This window comes from Strigops habroptila, chromosome 2 (genome assembly GCF_004027225.2).
Source record: "Strigops habroptila isolate Jane chromosome 2, bStrHab1.2.pri, whole genome shotgun sequence".
Classification (NCBI taxonomy): domain Eukaryota; kingdom Metazoa; phylum Chordata; class Aves; order Psittaciformes; family Psittacidae; genus Strigops; species Strigops habroptila.
Genome location: NC_044278.2, coordinates 25935277 through 25962326, shown reverse-complemented (window position 1 = coordinate 25962326; position 27050 = coordinate 25935277). Strand labels below are relative to the sequence as shown.

The following is a 27050-nucleotide window of genomic DNA, read 5'->3' as shown; positions in this document are numbered from 1 at the left end:
TTTTTCTTCCATTTATTTTTCCTTTAAGGGCAAGGAACAGAAAGGTTTTCATGTGCTGCTCTCTTTGATGTTTGGTGATGTGTGTGTGTGTGCGCACATGTACATGTGTACACATGTATGTATAAAAGCATTAATTAACCTTGCTAATTGAGAGCAATAGACTTAAATGCCGTCATAGCTTATTTTGCTGGATTTTACTAGGTGCTTTTAAGCCTGTGTTTTTGATGGCTAAATAGTTTTGTCAGTTTTTCTGAGGAGTTGCAAGTTAATATATTTGCCAGCTGAATTATAGCATTTTTAAATTGATGTAATTAGAAACACAACTCCCTAGAGATTGTATGTAATTCAGAAGGAAAAGCACTAATAATTATCATTATTTGTGAGTCTGTTCCTCTCGCTTTTCTTGTTTTACATTGGCTTTTGCGTTTGGGTACTTTAGACTTGCTAGTGAAAAAACATTATTTTGTGTCAGAATTAAAGTTCTTATCATATCATTAACTTTTCTTTGTATGCTTGTCTTCAGCACAAGAGTAGAGTGGTATAGATAGGTACTAGCTGTTTGTATCTTAACCTGATTCACACACCTCTGATGAGTTTTCTTTCTTCAGTAACTACCTTTAGAAAATAAATCTTTGATTTTACCATGTAGGTCTAAATATGTAGTCGCCAGGACAAGAAAGTGAATTAATTGAAAATAAGGAGAAGCCTGTTAAATAGAAAGTCTAAATTCTATAAAGTAACATGGTGGAAAGGCATTTGCAGCCCCCGACATATATTTTTGTCTTATATCAGGTACTTAATAGATTCCAGTACAGTCCTGCTTCTCTTACTATGTAATCACTTATTTTCAGGAGACCGCCAGTTTGCCCTAGTTGTACTTCTAAAAGTTGTTTTCTTCAACTCTAAGGGAGATAGGAGGAAGGAAAAAATCTCTGTCAGGTTTGTTAGTGCAATGGAAGATTTTTCTGTTTCTGACCTTTTGCCTCTGCTAGCTGCCAGAACTAAGTTTTAAGTAGTCATTAACGTCCTAATAGCAGGTGCTACTTTGTGTTCAGATCTCCTTGTGGTTTTATGGATTGGTAAGGCCAAGTAGGCCACCAGACCTTGGTCACCTGGCCCAAAGCAAAATATTTCTGCCTAATATCAAGGCAAAAGGTTGTTTAACCTGCTGCACGCTGGAAGTACAGCTCCCATACTACTATTTAATGGGAATGGGAGGAAGAGAGGACACCCAGCCCTCAGAGTTGTGGCTTTAGGAAAACCTGAGCCTGCATTTTTCCAGCAGCTGAGACTACTGATGAATTTATCATCTTCTATCACTCATTCATTGGTGTGATGGCTCCTGGCCTGTTCTGCGCCCCTGAAATGGTGCTGTAACTCCTGCCTGTGGCTCTGCTTAACTGAAGCTAACAAAGACACAGGGTCTGAGATATCGTAGCTTGCTTTCAGTAAAAGTGGTCAAACCCCAAGAGCAGAAGTACCCAAGTCCATTATCTTGCTTCTAGCAGTGGTGCATACAGGATACTTACAGACTTCATGTCTGCCTTACAGTCCTGGCACATCCATTGAGCTTTTTGCAGGCAGCATTTGGTAGGTTCCAGGACTGGAAGTTGTATTGTCACTGTTGTTTTTAGTAACTCTGGATGGAGCATTCTTCTTTGCTTTGTGTTCCTTTGTATTTTCAACATCCTCATGGTTTGTGCCAATGAGTTCCACAGTCCAATTTTGCATTATGCCAAATTATATATACACACACACTTTCATTATTTTTTAATCTGCTGTGTCATAGCCATGTTAATGTCCTGTACTTTCTCAGAAGAAATAACGAGTGACCGTTTGTGTAGACTTTCTCCTTGTCATTCACAGTCATGTAGGCCTCTCTAATGTTACCCCTTGGTTGGTCTGTTCCAGTGTGAAGACTCATGATTTGTCTAGTCCTTCTTGTATAGAAACCATTCCATACCAGTGATCGTCTCTGTCTCCCTGCATCGTATCTTTTCTAGTTCTGCCATCGATTGATGTGAGGTGGCCAGAATGGATGGCCAGGTTTAAAATGAGGATGCATCATTTATTCAGCACTGTAACGATGTTTTGTTTTCTGTGTTCCCTCATAATTACTCCTATCTTTCTCTTTGCCTTTTTTGACTGCTACTGAGCCAACTGCCCACAGAGAGTTACCCACAGTGACTGCAAGGTCTCTGTCCTGGGTGGAACAGAGATAATTTAGAGCCTATTGTTGTGTATGTATAGTTAGGGCTGTGTGTCCCTGCGAGCACCACTTTACATTATGTCAACATGAATATCATTTCCCTTTTATTGTTCACTCAGAATTTGTAATATCCTTCTGTGGTTCTTTGCAGCTGGTTTTACTTTGACTCTCCTCTGTTTTTCTTTTCTTTTTTGTCAATAAATTTTGTCACATCGCTATTCACTCCCTTATCCAGATCACTTTACAAACAGCACAGCACAGATCCTTGTGGGACCCTGCTGGTAACCTTCCTCCGTTGTGAAAAATGGCTGTATATTTACACTTCATTTCCTGCCTTTTAATCAGTTAAGGAAAGTCATGTAGGACTTTCCCTCTTAATCCTTGTCATCCAAGCCGAATCACTGTTTCCCATGTGCTTCCTAACTCTTCCAGTGACCTCTAGGAAGTTTGGGAGACAGGACTCAACAAAAAAGAACTTGATTGTTTGCCAATTTATGTTGTATTTGTATGGATATGTTTTAATCAATATTTATAGCTTCAGTGAATTTGCCAGTTGTAGCAGGAGAGTTGTGCAATTCCCCAGGCCCTTGCCTTGGGGAAATTCCCATGTGGTGCTTTTGCCAGCATGTCTAAGGGACAGCAAGTGTGGCTGTGCACAATGGCAAGCAGTTCGGAGCCAGCCACCTCATCAACCACTACAGCTCTGGGCAGTGAACCAAGTCCTGGGAAAGCCCTTTACCCCAGCTATTTAATCGATGCAGAGCACTCCTATTCCACTCTTGGGTTTTTCCCCATCCCCTTTAATCCTAAAAACAAAAAGGGTTTTGAAGAGGCATGTAGCCAGATACACGTTTTCGTTTTTTTCACTTCCCACTGATGCAGGTGTAGAGGCTATTTTGAAATGATGTGCAGAGGAGAGTAAATTTTATTCCTATTTTAATCTGGAAAACTAACCATAGCTGCTTCAAGGATAGAATGTTAAACCTATTTTCAGGTACCACCTGGGCTTTATTTTCTTCACCTCCATTTCCTCCTGGATTTCATTGGCAGAACATGATGGTTTGTAGTCAAACTGCAACTCTTCAAGTACTTTACGGTTCTTTCATTTAGAAATGCTCTCATGTATAAATGTCAAAGTATACTTTTGTCAGTACAGTAATGTGGCATCAAAAATCAGATGCTTAATAAAGAGATTTGAGATCTTTAAGTGCTTTATTCCTTAAAAAAAAAACCCAAAACGGGCAGACACTCACAAGGTAGAATTTATGGGGCAGTCAGACTGCTCAAGAAAATAACTGTAAATACTTTACTGCATGAAGATGATTCTTGTTCTCTCCTTTGCATGGTTTATTGTGAAAAGAAAGATCAGAACCTTTGAATTCAATTGTCTGTACAGTCCAGAGAAGTTCTTGGAAAGGTCTGTTCTTGCTGAGTCATAATACAAAAATAAATCAGCATGTAATGAAAAAGAAATTGCGCATTCAAAGGCAATAAAAGGGCAATAATTCTTGCATTGAGTGCTACTTCAGACTGTGGAGCTCATTGGCACATGGAAGTATTCAGGAATTTATTGAGAGTCCAGAGACACAGTGGAGCACAAGAGCACTCAGTAATGTTGAGAATTTTAAAAAGAGGCTCTTCTTCTGCATCAGAGCTTAAGGTCAGCCCAAAATACTAAGAAGGAAGGCTTGGAGAGAGGAGGTGGGGTGCTAAAATGCTAAAATAAATATAGACGAGGAATTAGAACCAGTTTGTTCTTATTATATTAGATAGGGTGAGGAAATAACTTCTCATAAACACCATGCTTCTGCAGTGTTTGTACCTCCAAGAAATACAAATGTCTATCAGTTGGTACTGAGCAGGAAAATAACTAGCTACGTGAATACCCATATGTTCTTTATAAGCCAGAGCCAGCTTTTCAGGACAAAACATTCATTCAGGACACACATATAGGATGTACTGCTTAGCTGTTTTAAGTCTGGCTCATTCTCCTCAGGCTATTTTCTGGGAGAAAATCCTGGTCTTCTTTCCAGTTAGACAACTGTGGCATCTCCCCTTTACACCAGTAATGGAAGAATAGACTGCAAAACTATCTACAATTAAAATGGCTGCAAGCTTTGCTTACTTGCTTTACAGTGTGCTTCTAATCAAGGACAGTGACCATGCCTCAGACAAAAGTCAAGACTAGAATCATATTAATTCTGAACAGTCTGAAATAAAAAAACCAAATAAGAACTGTGTAAACTTAACAAACATTTTAATAATTCTTTTTTATGCATGTTTGTGTAAAAGGCACAGACCCACAGGAAGCAAGAAAATAGCGTATCTGGGGTTTCCACCTTACACTGTGGCTGCGTGGTTTTTTTCCTCACATCAGCCTGAGTTTAGGGAGGAGGAAGATTTCAGCCTAAATACCGAATTTTCTTGACACTGCTAAAGAGGCTGTCAGAGCAGATCTCTCTGCATCCTGTGAGCCAATTCAGGAGACCTGTTGGTCCTTCACAGCTTAGTTCTTGCAGTGTTTCATGCTGAAAGACTTTGATGCTTATACCAACGTAGCTGCAGTGGATTAATGAACATTTAACAGAGGAGAAATTTTACCAGCTCATTCTGTGTCACCTCAGTGGGATTGAAACATCCAATGTACCTCACTTTCCTCCCAGTTCCCTCTCACACTGCACCACACCTCCTCTGCGTGAGTGATTGCCATCTGCTCTTGTAACAGTGGAGATAAGCAAAACGTAATTGAGTCAATGACTTTAATGAATTATCATTGCGGTGCAATGCAGGTTCTGGGTTGACCAATGTTAAAACAGAAGAGATCTCGGAAGTGAAGATGGATGCGGAGTTCAGGCATGACTCAGGATATGAAGTTCATCATCAAAAGCTGGTGAGTGAATAAACGGTGCTTTCCACGCATCCATTTTGAGTTGCCAAATCAGTCTTGAACTAGTGGTTCAGTTATGGCCATGTTTCCCCTGAGAGATGTGGATGCTGAAAGATTTCATGTGAACAGATGATGATTTTTCTGGTTCTCTCTTAAATGAGAGTAAACCTGGAATAGTGTCAGCAGAGAGGATGGAAAGCCATTAAGTCTCAAGGGAGAGGAAATTCTGACAGTGCCTGCGTTGCACTGTCGTGTGACTGTATGTGGTCATATGGGCAATACTTGTCCCACTGTCCATCCGTCATGGTCTCATAACTAAAGAGAAGGTATACAGAGGGAGGAGAATGGTAAGTAAGTTTAAAAAAGAACAGAAAAAAAGTTTTATGGAGACCCGCAGCATGATGCAGCAAGAAAGAGAGTGACACTGTTTCAGGAATAGATTCCTTTTCTGTCAAAACAGATGGTGGTGGTGCATGAAGGAGGCTGAACTCCATGGAGCATAACTTTTCACAAGATTGCCTGCTTGGGATAAGAAGAGGTTCTCTGTTGGCCTTAATTATACTTGGATTTATCTGTGTGTTTTGTTCCTTAAGGTATATTAAATTACTAACAGGTGAAGGGCAGGTAGGAGCAAAATGTTGTTGCCCATTTGAACTGTGCTTCTTATGAGCACAGAAGTAGCAACCGAAAGCAATGTAAGTAAGAACAAGCATTTTCTAAAAGCTTTTTTCAATCCCTTACTAAGTAATGAAGAACACATATAGCAGTGTTGACTATAAACCTTTTCTGCTTCCTCTTTTTCAAAGGTATATTACATGATGAGATTTCAGTTCCATGACTTTCATTATCCAGATATTAAACTTGAAAGCTTTTTTTCTTAATATATTCTTAAAGCTAAGTAGTGCTGAAAATTAAAATTAACATGGGATTCAAATTTGCATTTGAACTAGGCAATCACTGTGTGAAAAGATATTCTGCCATCTCTTTGATGCTGAGAACTGAGAATTCCCAGTTTGACGAGCTAATCCAAAATGCATTAGCACTAATTTGGGAAATTCTGACATGCTTAGCTCAGGTGGGTTAAACATCCTGACGGAGTAAACCCATGTAGTTTATCGAAGGGAAGGCACTTGCAGGAATGTGTTTCAGACACAGACTTATTGATCCTGTGTCATATGCACTTCCCAGCAGCAACCTTTAATGTTTAAGTGGTTTGATACCATCCTGAGCAGTTTGGTGCTGGAAACAACCCTTAACCATGGTGGCTGATGGGAAATGAGTTGTAATCCGTGCATTTGGGTAATCTGTGCCATGCTTAAAATAGGATCTTTCCAACTTTTTAAAGCATTTTATGCCATACTTCTTACTCGTAGGTACAACTGTTACTTAAATATTGGCAAACTGTCCTCTAGGTTGTCTTTTCAGTTGAGACTGAGCAGGGAGACCAGTATTCCTGAGAAAGTACTGCGTGATGCCTTACACAGTATTGCTTGTCTACCACATGCCATATCCTGGCTGATGCCCTTCTCCATTAGCTTTAATTCAAAAGCGTTAAGCAGAAAATACTTTTTCATCTGTGTTTTCCTTCTCTGTGCCCTGGTAGGATTTACTGAAACAATCTCCTGAGGATATACCTTTGAATTCAGCTGCAGATTGTATTTTACACGTGAACTTCTGAATCGAGCTGAAATTGCAGTTATTTTCTCCTTTATGGATGTTCATGTTTTAGCTGTACATTCAGTTGATATTCATGGCTCAGAGTGCTTAAGGCCTTCCTCTGTTACACATGTATATTAGCTGGGGCATTTCAACAGTGCTCCTAAATAGTATGGTAACAGAATTTCAGTCCTGGGCAGGTAAAATTGTCAAAAGAAATTATTACTTCACTTCAGCTTATGCCAACACTGTCCATTGTGTGTATGTTCTAATGAAATCTTAACCTTGTTCAAACACATTTTTTGCTTATGACTAGGAACAATATAAATATTTATACTGCATGCTTTAATACCTCTCTGAGGAAGATTGTGTTTCTTAAAGAGTGCAAATGTTATACAGCTCATTATAATTCTCAGCTGGTTTCCTGCTTCCCTCTGCATTTTTGTTAAATAGTTGTCAAAGTATTTAGTCTTTCAGAGTGAGGTAGTCTTACAATTCTGTAAATGTAATCCTTTTTGCTCATTTTGGTTAAAAATAATAATAATAAAAGGCTGCTATTGACAAGCAGACAAAAGGTTTGTAAAATATGCATAGATGTGAAGTAATCTAGCATATTCGTTGAATACAAAACAGGTCAGTGAAAACAGTCACCACTTTTCATACCTGCTCCTGTTGCTAAAAGCCAGTCTTACTGAATGCATGGTAAAGCATCTTGCTGTCCTTGTTTTGCCTTATCAGTATATATAATTCAGGTGACCTCTGTTTTTCACACAACTATTACCGCATCTAGGTCTCACATGAGTATTGTTATCACCCATCTCCCTTTACCCTGCAAAATCTTGAAGCATTCTTTGATGATCACTTAAATCAGCATGGTTGAACTCTGTCTCTTTGGTGTAAGGATCTTCTCCCAGCTGCAACCACGTGCAAGTTTCGCTGTTGTCCTGCAGGTCTTCACTACTCTTTTATCAAAGAAATGCATCATGGTCCAAACAAGCCACACAGATGTAGATTTGTGAGCACTTTAATGATTAACATTCTAAAAGTAAAAAACGTGCGTGCTCCCTGGTTACTCCTTTACACACTCATCAGCCATTTTGCAATTATATTGACTTGCTTACCCAAGAAAAAAATCAGCTATTATCTAAGACCTGTGTGAAGAAGAAACACGGAGATGAGTCTTCCCCTTAGCCACAGCACTGCTACGCCAAAGGCAATCCAGATTTCCCAAATTGCTCTTCTCCAGCTGTGAGGGTGTTGTATAGCGATCCAGTTTTGAATGATTAGGATGACATGCAGTAGTGTTTAATTATTGATACTTCAGTAAGCTTTATATTGCTGGACAGGTTAACCAGATATTCAGTGAGCTTTTTATTGGCCACCTTCCTCTGTTTTTCTTTTCTAGGTATTCTTTGCTGAAGATGTGGGTTCAAATAAAGGTGCCATCATTGGACTTATGGTGGGAGGTGTTGTCATAGCAACAGTCATTGTCATTACTTTGGTGATGCTGAAGAAGAAGCAGTACACATCTATTCATCATGGGGTTGTGGAGGTAAGAAAAGACTACCAAGCACAACTGGTGTCACATGTACAACACAGTCAACACACTGCTCTATAAATGTATTTACAAATGAAGAAACCATGGTTTTGGCAAGCCTCGTGTTCAGAGTTGGAGTAGTTGCATCTAGCAGAGTGGAATCAAATTGCCGTATTTAGTAAATGCAGGCGCAATATAAACCATGTTAAGTTGGGTGTAAAACCACAAAAATCTCTTCTGGAATTATCCCAGACCAATCACCACATAATGTGAAGGTTCTTTTTAGAGGAAATGTAACAGTGGGCAATGAGAAGATACTGCACAAGAGGAAAAAGCTGGGTTTGGGAATTGTTGGGAACTGTTGTTGGGAATTCACACACACAGAATTCTTTATTTATCTTGCAAATAAACATTTGAGGCAGCTGTTCTGTGGATTGTGCTGTACATGACAAGGATTTTACCTATACAGATACGTTATTACTTTTTGTTCTATAAACGAGATTTCCGTTTGCTGCTAACAGCTTTTGATTTATGGCTAATCTGAAGCTCATAGATTTGAGAAACAAATAATACATAGATTCCTGTATGAGATTTTCAAGATGAAAACCCTTGTGTCTTCCAAATCTACCAAGTAGATTTTTGGTCAGTTTACAGCAGGTTAAAATGCTTCATCTGTTGCTTGGATTTAAGGTAAGATCTCAGTAGGCAGAAAAACTTAATTATGAGAACTGGAAGGGAGTTCATGTAACTTTTTTTTTCTCTTGCATATTGATACATAGTTTACTGTGTGAGTGTCTGGTTTGTGGATAGTATTTGTATTAGCAAGTACTAGAGACACATGTTTTTCCTTGTTATGTTGGTTTCGCCTTGAGTCAAATGAACCTAGCTTTGGTCTTGCTGGAGACATACATGCTTCCTGATGCATGTATTCCATTGTCTGGGGCAGTGAAGGGTCTTAAAAATCTTTGAGTAAGCCTTTCACAGTGCTTGTGCATCCCTGCGTCCATGCTGTGGTTACCCATGTGGTTTGAAAGCTTCCAGAGAGACATGGTCAGAAGAGCACCAACTGTTTGGGGTGAGATTTGAGCAGACAGCAAGCTGTGCAGAATACTGGACCAAGAGGCAGGAAATAGCAAACAAGAATCTCGGCTTTAACTTTCCATATGAAAGCTTCCAGCCCATTTTGTAGAAAATTGAAACAGATTTTAATTTTAAACCACCAAGTTGATAGCTGCTGCCAACAGTTGCGCATCAGACCGTCCTTTGGCTGAATTTAGCGACAACAGAATAGGCCAGGAGGCTTGCTGGGCCAAAGACCTGAATCAGATATTGAATGTAGACATTCCATTACTGCAGTAACACCTTAAAACTTCAGATGAGCTTCACCTGATAGAACAACATGGCAAAGATAATCCTGGATTCCCACAGACTTTCTTCAGTGACAGTGAATTTGGAAATGTTGGACTAGAAATAACACGCACAAGCTGAACAAATAATTCATGTCAAAATGACATTATCACTTAAGGAATAAAAAACAATTTTCAGATAAAACCATAAAGCCATAGCATGCAGATGTACCAATAATATTAGTCAGTTTACAGAACCACACTGTAGATGGTGTTGCCTTGTAGATTTGCTGCATTGTGTCTGGCACTGGCAGGCAGGATTCCTCATTCTGCCAGACTTGCTCTGTGGTCTTGGCAGACTGCATAACCTCACTGTCTGAGCTTCTCGCCTGCAAGAAAGGCATAACATCTGTTTTTTCCCTAGGTTGGTGAAAATTTTGTAGCACTTATTTGGGGGGAGGGAATCCACCGAAAGATCCATATACAATCAAGGTTTAATCATAAAATGTTTTCAAAATTAAGCTATTCCATTCTAAAGAGGATTAATCTATTTAGCAGCAGCATACCTTTGATGTGCTACGCACAAAAAGCGTGAAGAGCAAAAATCACTTGATGTAAAAATAACTGTACATGAGATCTAGGTTGGCTGAGTATATTTTAACAAATCTTGCAACCTGTTTGTTGCATGTCAGAACTTACTGTGAGAATTTAACTCTGTGATAATGGATGCAAGATTACAAAACAGGTCCTATTCCACCTGTGTGCTTATCTTCCAAAAACTCAATTCTGTAATACTGCTTCTCATTTCATTATGATTTCTTAAACAATAGATGTTATTAAAAATCCTGTTAGCCATTTTTGAAGCTCTGAGGAGGAATATGCTTGTCCTATTTAGAAAAAGTGTCATAATGATTTTCTCCCATGTCTGAGAATAAAAATGTTTCAAAATGTTGCAGCTTCCTCAGGAAAAAGACTTCCACAGTCGAGTAAATAACTGACTGAGGAATTGAACATTACTTACTATATGTGCACATGGGAGCTGTCTGCAGGAGCATACTTCCTCCATGAAAGCAGGTGGTTCTCCCCTCTCATGTGCTATGGACAAAGGCTGACTGTCTCAACTTGTCCCTCTTTGAGGATCTTCTCTTTGAAGCTCATTTGCTACGGAGGCAGCACCTCCAGCAGGAGCATGTGGGGAGAGGTGACAATGGGAGGGCTCACAGCAGTAGCAGAGATGACATTAAAATTGTTGTAGTACTCTCCAAAGCCCATCTCTCAAGGGTCTGATCTGCAGGTGTATATTAGGCAACATCCATTTACCATTGTTGTGTTCAGTGAATCTCTGAGGGCTGCCAGCATCTCCTGTCTGATTTTTTGATCTGCCCCATGTGTGTAGAGGCAGCATGTGAATTTTTCTGCAGTATTGCTATCTTCCTGACTCCACGTGAGGATTTTCTGTGTGAAAGATCCGGGGCCTGGTGGAACAGAAGGGGATAGATGGGCAAACAGTCTCAAAAGATGTTATCTACCTGACCAAGCTGTTTTCTCAAGAGGCATCATGTTGTAGAAGAGAAGTGTCAGGGCTGCTTCTCAGCAGCCCCGGAGTACCCACACCTCTTATATGCTGCATTCAACTTCTGCCACCTCCGTAATGGGTGCAAAAAGCTTCTTAAAGTGATAAAGGGCTTTAGGGATTTACTGACAAGGAGGTAATCGGGTTCAAGGCATGTCGTTTGGCAGAGCAATAGCTAGGACAGAGGTTGTAAGGAACATGAGGAAGAGTTTGGCAGAGTTGAAATGGGTAAAAGCGAGTAGAAAAGACGACATTGAGGATGAGCGATAGTGCACATAGGTTGGCAGTGAGATGGATTACCGTGCAGCAGACAGCTACAGGAAGGAAAGGGAGTACCAGCACTAGTCATTTTGAAGGCTAAAGGGGAAATTTAAAAAAAAAAAAATAGACTGCAAGTAGGAACCTCAGTAAATCCCTTTCATCTGTAAATGCCGTATTTCAGAGGTTATTGGACTTCCACTATAACCTGGTTTTATCTCAAAGTGAGACTCTTTAATATGGAATATTGTGCAAGGGTGTTAAAAATTCAGTCTGATTTTACTGTGCTTACTTACATTTTTTCCTAATCTCTTTCTCCTCCCTGATTTTCTTCCAAGTTTCTCTAGTTTCTCGTCAATTTTTTAGCCTCTTCTGCCTTGCACTTTCTTTGATTCTCTTTTATTTATGTTGTTGTCTTACCCCATTTCTTTCCCACAAGGAGGTTATGCTGTGTGCTTATCACATCTTCTAGTCCTTGAATAAGAAGTGCTGAGTGGGAGGCTTAAGCTAAACTGGGTGACAGAGTTCAATACAGTGTTGTTTGGAGCTTAAATATCAAGTATAGCACAGGATCTGGCATACCCCTCCTCTGCATCCCAGCCTAGTGGGGGAGCCTCCCAGAAAGGAAGATGCTCCCCGGCATGTATTGATACACAGAGTTCCCTGATTCTTCAACCCCAGAGCTTCGTATTGTGCTTTAATTTCATGTTGGAAGAGAATCTGTCAGTGGGTTTATTTGTGAATTCTTGATTTGGAGAAGCACCAGGTACTTCAGTAGCCTGGTATTGTGCACAAGAACCAGGACTGAATTGATGCTACAGCAGCCCCTTCAAGAATGAAAGGAAGGGTGGCTTTTCCTGTGCACTTGCTTTGTATTCTTATTTTCTGTAAGTGCTGAAAAGGCTACACGGATGTTTGCTTTTTTCCCTGCTTTGTTCTTCACTTCCCTTTGCAGCCATGTTAGTGACAACTCCTGCAGCAGCAGATGGCATACAGCAATGTTGTCACAACGGAAATAGTTAACACTGTTAAATTTGCATGATCCTCAGGGCAGGGATTAGGCCTTTTATGTGTTTGTACAAAACCTAAATGGAATGGATTTGTTAGGCCCTACTGCTGTTACACTGATGACATGCATTGAAAACAAGTGCTCTGCCAGACAGCAGGATCATCTCTCACTACCTCTCACCCTGCCCCACCACTGCCTTCTCTGCTGGGCATAGGTGAGGCTTGAGTAGCAGGCATGGACGAGTCTTTAAAATGCGAGTGCACAGCTTTATACTGGCTGCTGAGCACCTTGTTTTACAGAAATGTCTTGGGGATTTGGGTGTAGAGGTTGAAGAGGAGATGGGCTGTGAAATTCTCTGGGGTTCCCTTGTCCTTGATGGATCACAATGATTGTTGACAGCCAAGCTGAGCACTCACCACCCACATGGGCTGGCCAGGGGGAGATTGCATCCTCCAGGAAAAAAAGTTTCTTTTGTCACTTCTGGAGAGGGAGGGGGCAGGGAAAGAAAAACAGGCTCCCTTCTGCCCCCCCATAAATGTCTAAAAAAGGGAAATCTGGAAAGAGCAGCTTAAAGCAAGAGTGACCTCTCTCTATACACAGGATCTCACTGCCGAAGAACATGTCACAGAAGGTGAAGAAATAGATGGATTTGAGATTTGTTGCATAAGAGAATTACTGCACGCAAATGCAACTTAGGAAAAATAAAGGGAGGGTGAGGGGGAAAGACAGCCTTTAATGGCAGTATTTTAACAACAAAAAAGGTCAAGTTATATTGCAGAATCAGAAACACAGGCAGCACAGTGTCAGCTCAGGCCAGTGATCCTTTCTGCCTGCCATCCTGCTCCCTGCCGGCAGGAGTCAGGGGCTTGCTGGAAGGCTCAGGGCTCCCAGCTACAGAGAGTTTCACAGCAAAAGCAGTATGTGGCCTTTAAAGTTGGGCATTTCACAGAAATGTGTGTTTATTGTGTAACAAAGAGATTTGATGGAAGATACAGTGTTGATTGAAAATGCAGTTTGAGAGCTGAAATATGGATGAGGAGATTGGGATGGGACACAGATAGGAAAATCAGATTTGGGGTTAGCAGTTCATCTGAGAAGCCCAATTCATGTGCCACACAGAACCATTTCTTCTCTTCAGAAACAGACAAAAGACCATCAGGAGAGAAGATGGCTCTGAGAGGAGCCACTTCCTGGTGGTACTGTGAGAACGGTGCTACTGTGGTATAACCCACCTCAGTAAAAGAATGACTGCAGAAACAAGCTGAACAGCCTGCGTTTGTCCCAAGTATGGAAGAACATAACCTTAATCTTTCTCCAGGGATTCACGAAACAATTTACCGAGGGTCATAGTCTGTCCTCACTAAGCTGAGTTACTTCCAGTATTGTAGAGTAGATTTTAAATGAGTATCAGATATAAGTACTTCTCCTTTGCTTTTTTATTAAAAGGTTGGAGTTAGACTGCTGTATAAGGCTTCTTGAGAGAATACACTTTCCATTATCTAAAAGGCTATTTTTATGCTAAAAGTAAATGGATGTTTTTCCTAAAGGTCACTATTTACAGGAATCCAAAGGAAAATGTGCATACCTAGAGTTTTAGGCACTTTCCTGATTTTAAACTTCAACAAGGTAAAATTGGCTTTTTATCTTCTCTCTTAAGAGCTGTCAGACACTAGAGGTACCAGATAGCAAGTGAAATAGCTGACAAGCAGGCTTTCTTAGCTCTGTTTTCGTAGGTGGTTAGCAAGATAGCCAGGGTATGGTAGGTTTTGAATACACAACAGCTACTGAGCTCGCACAGCAGAGGTAAAATACCTCATTAACATTTAGAGACTGTTCTTGCCCACTGTAATTTGATGGAGTTTTATATTACTGTAATGTTCAGTGAAGGAAGAAAATGATTTGTGGAGCCGCCGCAGGTATTCAGTGGAGAAGTCTTGACTGAGCTGTCCTTATGCCTGTCTTCCAACTAATCAAGAAAGGTCAATTTTTGTAAAGTAGAAATACTTAAACCAGTGCAGACACATCAAGCTTTTTGTCACTAAGCTGAACCAAACTCGATCTTGGAGCCAGAGAAATTCTGTTTCCATGAGTGCAATGGGGTCTTTTGCTCACCTTGTGCCTGGCTCCTTTTGTCATTTCATTGTGACCCACATTTTATTTTCTCCCAGTAATTTTTTTTTTGGTCTTGAGATCACAGCACCTGCAACAAATCTGAGAGCACAATATAGACAGAAGGCAGCCTCATGCCACTTCCTTCAGCTTCTTAGTGAGCTTTTTCGTTTCTTTTGATGTGCAGTTGATCCCAAGTATAGATACCAGTATATCCTAGGGGAAAAAACCTAATAATGCAGGACTAGCAGGGAGATGCAAAATATATCTCCTTTTTCTGTCTGTGGAGTTGCATGCTTCCTGAGCCAGACAACAGAAACCAAAGCTAGCACTGTTGAGTTGGTCAGCTGGTTTTGAAGTCCTGCAGCAAAAAAAGGAGTTGCAGAATTGTTCATTTAGCCTTAGCTTCTCCTGCATATTACTCTGTCCAAAAAGTAAACCGCGACTGTCCAAGCTGGAAGGATCATCTCTTGGTTTTCAAAGCTGTTTGCTGGTTTCTCATTTCTTGCTGGGTGCAGGGCTTTCTATTGATTTTGTTCATGATGCTGCTCACAGTCCTGTGTAACTTGGAGTGAAGAGCTTTCAGAGACAGTTGTCCCTTCAAAATGAGAGACTCCAGATCCTAGGTTTACTACTTAGTTTAGTGGAGAAGTATCCCTGTCACTTCCCAGCCACCTTCATTTTAGACTTTTATTTAGACTTTCTTAGGAGATTTGGACTGAGCTGGCTCAGGACTCAACTTACTTTCCCCCCTTGGTTAAAATAATTCGAGGGCAGGGGAACAGGGCAGGGAAGAACCTGTCAAACAAACTCTGTCTTGCATTTCATAGAATGCTTTCTGCCTGAATGTACAGGGGAGGGTACAAAGTACGTTGGATGGCTGTAAAGTGGGGAAATGTGGGGTATGCTGTGAATGAAGCAAGAATCTGACACTGGTGGTTTCTCTCACAACAGGTGGATGCTGCAGTGACACCAGAGGAGCGCCACCTTTCCAAGATGCAGCAAAATGGCTATGAAAATCCCACCTACAAGTTCTTTGAACAGATGCAGAACTAGGACACCACAGCAGCCTCATGAGTTGGACAGCAGAATGATTGCTTCACTGCCCATCGGTGTTCAGTTATAGAATAATGTGGAAAGAAAGAAAAACACTCTGTTTTATTATTTACTCATTCTCGCCTTTTGACAGCTGTGCTGTAACACAAGTAGATGCCTGAACTTGAATTAATAAAATCAGTAATGTATTTTCTCTCTCTTTCTCTTTACATTTCAGTCTTTACACTACATTATTAATGAATGTTTTTTGTGTACTGTAAAGAGGTTAGCTGTATTTAACTAGTGCATGGATAGATTCTCTTTCCCAATTATTTATCATGTAGCTCCTTAGCCAGTTGTATATTATTATTGTGATTTGTGACAAAATTAAGTCCTAATTGAAATATGCTTTAAGAATTGATGGGGGATGCTTTCTGTGTCTGTGGGGGTTTAGCTGCTTCTCTTTGCTGAGCATTTTTTTCTGATCACTATGCATTTTAAAGTAAAACAACATTTTTTAAAAAGTATTCCAGATGAGTTATTGAAATTCTTTTCCTCTGCAGCTGCATTTTATTGTACAGATTGTTGCCTCTGCTGTATTAGTGACGTAGAAATCATGGGAATACACATTCGTTTCTTTGTGCCTGTTTTATGTGCACACTTTAGGCATTGAAAGGTAAACTTTATTTTCTTTTCCATGTATCTTTTTGATCTTAAAAAAAAATATTAAAAAGAATCCCTGTTAATTGTGAGCACTTCTGGGGGGGGGAAAGTGCCTGCTGGTCGAAAATTAACAGGGATCCTCTGCAGGATGATTGTACAGAACCATTGCTTATGAATTGATAGCTTTCTACACTGTGTTACATAAATAAATTAAGAAAAAAACGTTTGGGCAAGAGTTTTCTTTGGAGGCAGAAAATGATTTCTGAAAGCCACTTAAACAGAAAACATGTTCACACTGAGAGGGTTGGGAAGGGGTTTTCCTACGAGGATTGCGGCACTCACAGTCAGACCAGAGCAGAAGGAAGGTGGCAGCAAGATGGGGTGGGGAGTGAGAGGCGCTGACTTCAGCACACCTGCCCCTCTAAGATGTTGTCTCTCTTTTTTTTCTTTTCCTCTCTTTCAGTTTGTATAATAGTCTTTTAATGTAAATAAATACATTCCTGGAGGAGCCCTGTTGTAGTGGTGTGTTTCTGTGCTGACCAGCCACCCTTGCTCATGCAGGAGTGTGGTGTGAATGACTAACCTGCCTCCCCAGCCATCCCCAGCAGCAACTTGCCAGCAAGTTCTCACCCCACCACTGCTCTGCCTCTGCCAGCTTCCTGGCAAGGTAATGCCCTGCAATGTGCCTCATCGGTGAACACATGGAGGAGCCTCCCAGGCTGCAAGACCATCCAGCCCAGTACTGTGCCGTGACAGTGACAGCAGGGCCCAAGGAGGGTAAAACAGCACTGCCAGTAATTTGTCTCAAAAGCTGCAGGAAGAGGGCAAAGCCAATGGTGAGCTGTGGTGCATAAACCCCAGCCCAGCGCCTTCTGCTCATGGCTGGTTGGAAGCATGGCTGAGAGCTTTCCTTCAGTGCCTGGCCCTCTGGGAGAGGGACAGCATAGCAACCTGCGCCACAGGGCTGATCTGCTGAGAGAGGCGATACTACAGTGCGTGAGTGGACCTGTTGATCTTCAAGGTGGCCTCTACCCCGCAGGTTGAGTTTGGAGATCAGCTAACAGAGCTACAGGCTGGGTCGTGGAGCAAAACTGGAGATGCGTGTTGCATGAGAAAGCAAGCTAATTACTCTTTCTCTACAGCAAATGGGCTTGATAAAGCAGGACTAAGAGAGTTAGGAGTAGAATAAAGATAGCAATATCTATCCAGGGAAAGGCTCTCGTTAACTCAGTTTGTCTGCAAGCTGTGGCAGCCTGTTCTCCAGAATCGCCTGCAGCTTTTGTCTCCACAAGAAGATGAGGTGTGGCAGCTGCAGGGCTGCACAGCTCAAGTAAGCAGGTGAGTCTCAGCTAAGAGAAAATTACAGTTTCCAGCCCTGCTGCACTTATTCATCCTTCCTCATCCATGTCCTTCCACAAAACTTTGCTGGCCTGCGACACAGCTGTGCTGGCTGGCTGAGCAGGAGGTATGGTCATTCAGCGAGGGGGCAGCCAGGGCAGGTAGCTTCACAAGCCACCTGCGAGGATGTAGGATGATGAAGAGGCACCTGCTACTCTGAACCAGTAGCAGGAAAAACTCCAGAGCTTCCTGTCGCCTGCCACCTGTCGCCAACCAGGTGCCAGCCTTCTGCTCTCCCATCCCCGTTGCATCAAGGGAGCCAGTGCAAGGGATCAGAGTCCTGTGTCCCCAGAGAATTTACCATCTCTGGTTTTAAAGCTGGACTGTTTGGGCCAGAATAATGGGTGATGGTGAGCAGAGGTCCCAAATTGCTCCAGAGCAACCAAACTTTTTTTTTAATTTACAAATATTTAGGGTTAGGCCTGTGTCTGTCTGTGTAGGTCTTGTTATATAGGTCACGCATACCCCTAGAAAAGAATACATAAGAGACCCTTCTGTGTGCACATCCAGTATCGTATTAAAATCCCACTTTGCGGGAAAGACAGGACATAATTCAATTCAGTGCAGTCTCATTAAAGGAGCTTTATGAAAACTCTTTCTAGGAGAGCTGGACTAATCCATAAGATACAGAGGGCCACTGCCCTTTAGAGCAAATCTCATTTATAATACCATAATCTCCTGCAATCCCAGTTATAGAAAATGCTACTGCATTGAACAAAAATTCCTAGACAGTCAAGCTTCCTGGTGCGGGGTTATTTGCCCAGTGAGACAGTGGTGCTGCTCTTGCTACTCATGGATGACCTGTTAATTAATCACTCAGTTTTATGTGCTGATTAAGTAATCCATTGTTATGATTCCCTCCACACAGGCACATTCCTGACAGAGAGGCAATAAATGCACCCCATGACATGCACATAAAGCACAGGGGGGGGAACAAAGTTCCTGAAACTTCAAGAGGAACACTCTCTTGGCTGCTGCAGCCCCCAAAAGCTGCATAGCAGTTTATCACAGTTCCCAGGTAACAGCAGCAGCTTCCTCTAGCCATGCAAGCTCCCTATTGTGGAAAGATTGTATTAGGAGTGAATAAAAACAGTTTGACAGGTTCATAAAGTAGAAAAGCTGACAGAGGGTGGTCACTAAGCACCTCACTTCCAGGTGTGGGATTGATTGGATATCACCCACTTCAGCAATAAACCAAGCAGTGCGGTTGTGTACAGCTATGGGCTGGAAACAAAATTCCCCTCTCCAGCCCCAAGGAAATTACTCAGGGTGAGGAATAAATAAAATAAAAGCAGCCCTGGCTGTTGAGTCGATACATTTAATGGGAAGAGTTTCCAGCCGGAGTCATTTCGGCAGAATGGGGTTAGGGAGTGCTTACACTGGAGATCCATCAGCAGAGGTGGTGAGAGTGACGCCGCAAAGGGAGAGCAGTGCCGGGCGGGGATGAGGACCAGCCCCAACCTCCTCAGCCACTCACACACCTGCTGGCTTTTGAAGATGCTGGTGGTCCCACTCTTGGTTGATGTACACGGGCCCACTCAGATTAATGAGTGCTAGATCCAAGGTGAAGCTTCAGATGTTATCAGGCACGTACCAGAGGAGCCACACCAAAAAACACTCTAACCCTAAAATACGTGCCATGCTCTGCATTCAGCACCTGGCTTTTGCTTCTCCAGCTACGGGGTAATCTAGGAGAAGCAAACCAAGGCCTGGTGTCGCCCTTGCAGAGAACAGATCACGGTGGCTCGATTTTCCATTAGGTCTGCCACGATCCTCATATAGCTCCGAAATCTCCATCCTCATTATATCTGCACTTACCAAAGCAATTTTAGGGCCATCGCTGTCTGGTCAAAGGACTCATTTTTTTATTTTTTAAACTAATGGATTTTGTGGGTGGTGGGTAAGCTGCTGTTAGAATGTCTCCAGGCAGCAAGATTGAAAACACCCTAATGACATATGAGAACAGGTTACAAATAATGCTGTGTGCAGCATCCTGGTTGCATTCCTTTGCAATTTTTCCACCACTTGAAAATGAAGGTCTTGATATGGTCAGGCCAGGATGGCTCCTCTCTCTCGCTGCTTCCCAGTAATTCGCTCTTCCACCTTCTTCCTAGAAGAAGCAAGCACTAAATCTTCCCTACAACTTCCTACATTCCTGGGAAATTTATTTGTCTGACTATATAGAAAGATCTTTAAGTGTTCCGAACATAAGTAAGTATTGTGATTTATATAGAAGTAATAAATTATTCTGGCTTTAATGGGATTCTTAGTTAAAGTTGAATTTGGAGACTGCATTAGAGAATGAGTCTCCCCAACGAGAGTTTCCTGTGCTTGTAACCCTGTTTCTCTAAGGTAGCTCAATGGATAAAAGCATCCACCCCTGTTTCAGGGAGGATATCACCTGGATCAAAAGGCAAACATTACTCTATTTAAATGCTGCTAATAAATAAATAACAAAAATAGAGAGAAAACTATCTGGCACAGGGCAGACACCCCTCAGCAGGGCCTGACCAGCACCTGCAGGAAGCAGATCCTTGAAACAGCTGCAGCGCTGCTGCTGATCCAAAACAGGACGTGGTAATTATGGCTATTTTGAGTCCCTGATCACCACACTGGGTCCATCTAACTGTGCCTAAGCTATAGCTCTGGGGGCATTTCAAGTGTGGGATCTTTTTCCATTTAATTGGGTTGAGACAAAATCCTATTTTACCCCATGTGCTGCTCCTCTAAAAAGGTGTTATGGAAAGAGCCCTGTACCCCTCCAGCCACTGCCAGAGATGGGAGCAAACCCAAGCTATGGCCAGCAGCAGTCCCTGCCAGACTGGCAGGAAAGAGCTGAGCTCCAGCAACGTAATCTGATGTCTAGAACCCCTTGGAAACAAATGAACAATGGTCTAGTGGAAGGTGTCCCTGCCCATGGCAGGAAGGTTGGAACCAGATGATCTTTAAGGTCCCTTCCAACCCAAACCATTCTATGCAGTAGTGAGGGCTAGAATCCTACTTCATGCCATACACGTGTGGTGCCCTGTGACCACCTGGATGGACTCTGCTTATTGGCACTGTGAGGGCTGGATGTGGGAAGCTGAACCACAGCCATGTTTAGCATGTGGGGAGTTATCACAGAGACCCTTATCTGCTGCCAGTGCTCTCTGACACAGCGCTACAAAAGATGATCGTCACCTGCTTTGCAGGTATGACCATTAGAAACCCCTTATGAGCAGCAGAATAAAGTGTCCCCAGAACTGACATAAACAATGAGCAACAGAAGGCTCAAGTGCAATTATCCCAGTCTTTTTTAAAATATCATTTGTGCCCATTACTTACTTGGAGAGCAATTGTGATACAGTTTGTCTTTTGGTTTTTTTCTGGCATAGAAGACCTGCATTGCCAAGGCACTTGGCTGTTTGTGGCAATAGGGTTTCTAGAAAATCTGCTATGAAAGTCTATGGGCTGCCAAAATTCATCAACCAAAAGAGTTTAGCAGTCAATAGCCTGTGTTTTATAAAGCCTAAATTTTACATGGTTGACATAAAAAGGGTATATAAAAAGTAGATATGGAGAATAAAACTCTCTATTCAATGCCCCAGGATAGGTGTTATCCTTAAAAGAACCCATAAATGAAGGGGAAGTCAGGAGGAGCAAGCTGATTTCAGGCAGCAAGTAAGAGCTGCTTTCTCTGAAGGAGGGCTGGCCAAGCTCCCCTTTGCTGCTTGCCAAGGGCAGCCCTAAAGGCCTGGTCCAGAGAGGGTGTCAGGCTGTCCTCTCTCAAATCCGCTGGTGCTGGCGCACGCTAAAGGTTCACGTGCCCACAGAGAGTGGAACAACCTGGAGCCAAGAAAAGATTTTCTCCATGATCCCAATCCCACTTTATGATCTGTGGTTCATCCAGAAAACAACCAACACCCCCACCCTGACCCTCTTCAGTGCATAATCAGTGCACTAAGCAGGGACCAGAGGACACTTTCTAAAGGGTGTAGGACCTACCAGTGGAGGCTCAAAACAGAGGAAGTCTGATTTGCAATGGCATAGCATTGGCATGACCAAGGCTCTCCTAGGCCCACCCAGAGGGTAACAGAAAGAATAAGGACTAGCAGAAGCACACAAATATACAGTGTCAGAGCAAAGGTCCACCTAAGCCCAGCATCCTGCTTCCCATGGTGACCAAAAACAGAAGGCAGGGGAATGATGTAAGAGATTCCTAGATATCCACTGTGTTCTTCCCCATACATCTCACTGTGTCAGGACTCCTTGAAAGGTGCTAGTGACAGAGTGTATGGTAACTGGTGCAAACATTGGAGAACATTTAGCATCCACAATGCCTGGTCCAGATAGGCACGTCTGGAACATGGCAGTGCAAAGTGAGGCTTTGATGTTATGTGAGCGTATTGGCTCTCTTTATAATACAAATATCACAGCGGAGTGTGTCTAGCCATAACAACTGCTACTGCCTTGGCTTATATTGGCATTTTAATGCAGAATCATATTTGTGATATAGAATCATTAGAATAAAACCCAGCACTTTTAGTCAAGCGACATGTCTGAGAATAAACTCGCTTTAAATTGGCTGAACATACACCAGTCCCACCAAGCGACTGAATCATCATTCTGAGCATGACTGTGATCAAAAAATACAGTGCTTAAACATAATGGTTAAATAACACAATGCAAATCAGAATAATAATTTTGCGGTTTCCTCAGAACTCCCACCTTCTCTAGCCTTCTGGCAATATTAGGGAATTGGGATTTGGTATGATTCTAGTTCAAGTTGCTACTGAGCTCACGGTTAAGCTAAACAATATAAATGCAGATTGAAGGCGGTTTCAGCTTTCAAATCTGAACTCCAGATAGAAAAGTAGTCTCAGTACTGTGGCAGGTGGGTAAGTAGCATTTTGGACTTCTTTCTGAAATGCCATGTTAAAACACTATGCACAATTAGAAATCTATTAGATGGCTGACTATAGAACAGCCTATGTATACTTGAACCTCAATCACTGGTCGAGGCTCAAGACACTTGAATTCAGAGAGCTTCCATGCCTCACTCATTCATATTTTCCTCATATTTTTTAATATAAAATAAAAAAGGGGCAAAAATCTTAACTGTATTTTATGAGCAGAAGAATAAACCTTGAACAGTTTCTGAAAGGAAGAGACATTCAAACCTACTTTCCGGGGAGGATTTATTGCGCTACTTCAATAGGAAGCAGAGACAGAGCTCTGAAGCCTGAAGGATACAGAATAAATACCCACATCCTCAGTTTTTCTTGCTGGTTTGCTGTAGAGGGCTTTCCAATCAATATCCTGACTGTAAAGCCTCATCTAAGGTTGGGAATCAAACCCCAACAACATGTACATCAGTCTTCTATTTTTCTGCCTAAGATCATGAGCCCTGGCATATGGCTTTCATAGCCATATGTGAGAGCTGTAACAAGTTTAGTTGAAAGAAGGAGTGTTCTGCAGCATTAGCAGTCCTATGCATTCAAAACACGTGCTTGAGCAATGCAAGATCCTGAGTCTTGAATATATTATGCATTCTTATCTGCCTCCTGATTTCAAGGCCTTGAAGGCATACTCACATCTCACTTCTAAGCGCTTGGCTGCATTCACATGGACCACAGCCTGCTTGTGATGCTGTGGTCAAAGCACAAGGTGAGATTCTTCTGGAATCAGTCCAGTCCTCATCAGTCCAAATTAAAACCCTAATGCTGCTGAGACTGAAACAGAGCAAAAGATTATATTTCCCTTTTGTGATTATAAAATTGCCCTTAAAAAAAAGGGGGGCATGCTTGTGAAAGCAAGCAATTTTGTGTCAGGAAATCTTACCAAGTTAGCATACCTAAAATAAATACCTGTTCAAAATGCAGTGCCTGTATGCAAGGCAAGACACCAAGAGGCAGGGTTTTAGGCTCAGAAGTCAGCCTGAAGATTCACTTTTTCAACAGTAAACTCTCTTTCTTAGCCCAATAGTATATGGAAATACAAACTCAGCTAATTAATAACTAATCAAACAATTTCTCTTGCTGGCTGAGAAGAAAAACAGAAAATGCTATTTTGAAATAATTGGGAGCCCTTTGAGGTCTGCAGTTCTGTAGCTTTATAAAATACACAAGACCCTATTTAACATAGACTTTTATATTTAAAAGTTCAAATTTAAATACACAACTCAGGAAATGTTCTAAAGTCAAAGGCCTCTATCACATAGTCAACTACACCAAGCATACACATATGTAGATGCATCTCTGTGAACCTATAATTATAATGAACATTAAATATACACACAGTGTAGGCAAGCCAGTACTAGCCAAATGGCATTTTAAATGGCTCCATATGCTTTTGACTAAACTACTTTGTAAGAGTACACAATAAATTTCTTAACATTTTGCTACTGCATAATGTTTCCCTCAGTTTTATAGTGCTGCAAACTATTACACAACTCAAGAACAAACTCCGGCTCCATTAACACAAAACCATGGATTTGTTTATAAATTTGCTCAGGTTATTTTCCTCCATCCTGGCTGCAGACTGCATAAACTGTAAACTCTTCAAAAGTGTCTTTTTTTAATCTGCTTTGATGGCACTTAGCTGAAGGAAACTCTGGTCCAAAATCGATGTTTCTTCAATAATAAATAATTAGACCTCAATAAGCACTGTTAGCATCTTCTTCTCTGTAACCAAAAGTCTTAATTAGTTTTAAAGCAGGCAAGGTATTGTCTCTGTAAACAAGTAACATACATCATTTTGTATTGCTTCCAGCTTGAGAATGTTCAGCTCAGGACTTCATGAAAGTGGGGAGTGTCTCGATCTTGATATTGCAAAATAAATACAAGTTCTTCCAGGGCTGAGTTAGGCAGAGCTGTTCAGGCAACTGGAAAGGAGAGCAGGGGAACCATGAAATATAAAAGCTGTGCTGCAGGAAATGAGTGCTGAGACACATAGAAAACTTCATGCTGCTGCTGCTTTTGATGAAGAGAAAGCTGGTGTGACATCTGGCTCAGCCTACCTTAGCAGTTAATTCAGTGCAATAAGTGCAGATCTGCTGATCAAAGCATTTGGTCCTGAGGCATCTCACGTCCCCATTATGACCTAAATTCAAGGTGTTTATTTCAGAGTATCTATAATCCTGCCTTCAGGGCTAACCAATTCGACTGCATGTACAGTCTGGCACTTTCAGGAGCCAAGTGACCCCACCAAACCCTGTCTTCCTCAATTGCCATTCTTTCTAGAAAGTACCACAGTCTTTTCATCTGTCTTCTGTCAATGTGTCACTGCCCACATCAGTTTGTACACACATCACCTCCCTTGTAAGGCTTAATGCCAGAAAATCTCTATTTCTGTCTTTCCTGGCGCTGCTCCTGAGTGGCACCACAAAGCCGGCTTCCCCATCCACCTCCCAGGTCGTGTTTGGACAGTGTATCTGCAAGGTTCTCTGGGCTGAGGGCTGAGGGTGGGAGCCTAGACCTGAGGCAGTACTGGGAGGACACCTGAAGCCTGTTGTCCTGAGCTGTTTTTTCCCAAAGGATGAGGATGGCAGGATTTCCTCCTGAGTGGCCACCATGCTTGAGTATGACCAGGGCCTTAGGGACAACATGGGGCCACATCACCCTTGAGCAGCCTGGCAAACATCTAGCTTCTTGGTATGAGTGGCCACAGCCAAAGCCATCAGCTATGAGCGGAATCCAGTGCTCCATCTCACTTTTTGGGAGCTTATCCCTGGGATCAGAAGTAGAGCTACTGCCCTGGGGCATCTCACCATGCAAGTCCTGCCAGTCAACCATTACCCAGTTTGGGGTGCGCAAGACTGCCAGGGTAAGGTGGTGCTCAGGGTTTGTGAGACAATCGTCCAGGCTCACTTCCTTTGAGCAATGCAAGTGGGAGAGGCTGCCAAAACAACACAACCCTCCTGGCCTTTGCTCCCCATGAGAGCCAGCATTGTGGGACCTGCTGGCTGTTTTCACCCTTCCGTCCCAAGCTTAGCTCAAGGGATGCTCTGACTGCACTGACCACCAAGCCTGCCTACTTGCATATGGGCCTTCATGGACCCTCACAGTACAGATATGGACATCTCTGCAGAAGGACTCATGTCACATATAACATCTGCTTCCAGCCTTGGATTCAATAGCTTTGCTGTTATTTTTCTTCTCAAGCCCTCACCATATGCATGGTGGAAGCTGAATGGCTGCTCCTTGCCAGAAGGAGAGCCCTGTGAGACTGATAGGGTACCAGTCCTCCCATGGCATCCAGCACACAGAGGCAATAGCTGTTATTGTTGAGATCCATGAACGCACTGATCACCAGGAATGGATTTCATGGCAGGGAGGGGGACTGTGTTTAATCACTGGTGCTTTTGTCACTGTAGTTACTGTAATGTCAGTACAAAGAGACTCCCAATGTTTGTCTCTGTCATCATTCTCCACTGCCCTTCCTCAGAGGAGGTTTATTCTTGCCTTCCTACACCCTCCTCTAAGATTAGGCTATTCCTCAATCTCGCTTCTGAGTAACGTTCAATCTACAAGCACGAGGCAAGCAGAGTTACTTGGATTACACCTTCCCTGACCCTCCGTGATTTGGGCCCTTACATCTCCATCAGGCACTGGTGCACTTTTGAAACAGACCTTGCAGGTTCATGTCCTCTGAAAGGGATATATATTACATGCACCAAAACCCCTCTGAGAAACAGACGACATGTCCATGGGGGAAATAGAGGCTCTCCAGGGGGTTGTTGCAAACCTGCACACAATGGTTCCTAACCAAACCACTAGAGTCAACACAATGCTTCTTTTTCAGGTGTGAGACAGAGTCAGTCTTTCCTGTCTTCCTCTCCCTTTCTACCCTTCCTTCCCACTCAGTAAGAAATGTTAGCGCTACCCTCAAAATGCCAAGTGATTTTTCAGTTATTCCTGTCTTGAATCTGGAACAAGCTAAAAGTAGTTGAACCTAAGTCAGCTCAGCAGGAACAGAGATTTGCTTTTGCCTGACAATAACAGATATTTTTTCCCTTTGGACTTGCCTGACTTTGCTCATGATAACTACTTTCCCTCTGTAACAAGCGTACATGGCCAACCTTTGAATTCACCAGACACATTGCCAAACAGCAAAAGCTGCATTAGATCTTCTTACTGCTATCTGCTACTGTTACTACTACCCAGTCATGAGTCCAGGCTATGCAGTCTGTCAATGCTTTTATGCTTTTACACTATGCATTGAAGTCAGTGGAGTCAAGCAAATTAGTCATCTCAATCCAGAATTTATACATTTGCTCACAGGAATTGCACGCTAAACTAGATCACCATTGACTGAGAGAGGAGACAGCCAGCATGGTAGGATGTGGGGGGCTGTAGTTGTTACAGACATGTCTCATGGCAGTACAAATGAT

General features: G+C 42.2%; 1 protein-coding gene across 2 annotated transcripts in view; it reads left to right on the top strand.

The window, feature by feature from the left end:
* APP (amyloid beta precursor protein) overlaps nucleotides 1-16508 on the top strand; it is a 216363-nt gene extending 199855 nt beyond the window's left edge. For both annotated transcript variants that reach the window (XM_030477303.1, XM_030477302.1), the window contains 3 exons: nucleotides 4999-5099; nucleotides 8158-8304; nucleotides 15539-16508. In XM_030477303.1, the coding sequence (XP_030333163.1) occupies nucleotides 4999-5099; nucleotides 8158-8304; nucleotides 15539-15640 (350 nt within the window). In that variant the 3' untranslated portion in view covers nucleotides 15641-16508. The remainder of the gene's footprint in view (nucleotides 1-4998; nucleotides 5100-8157; nucleotides 8305-15538) is intronic.
* The last annotated feature ends 10542 nt before the right edge of the window (nucleotides 16509-27050 follow it).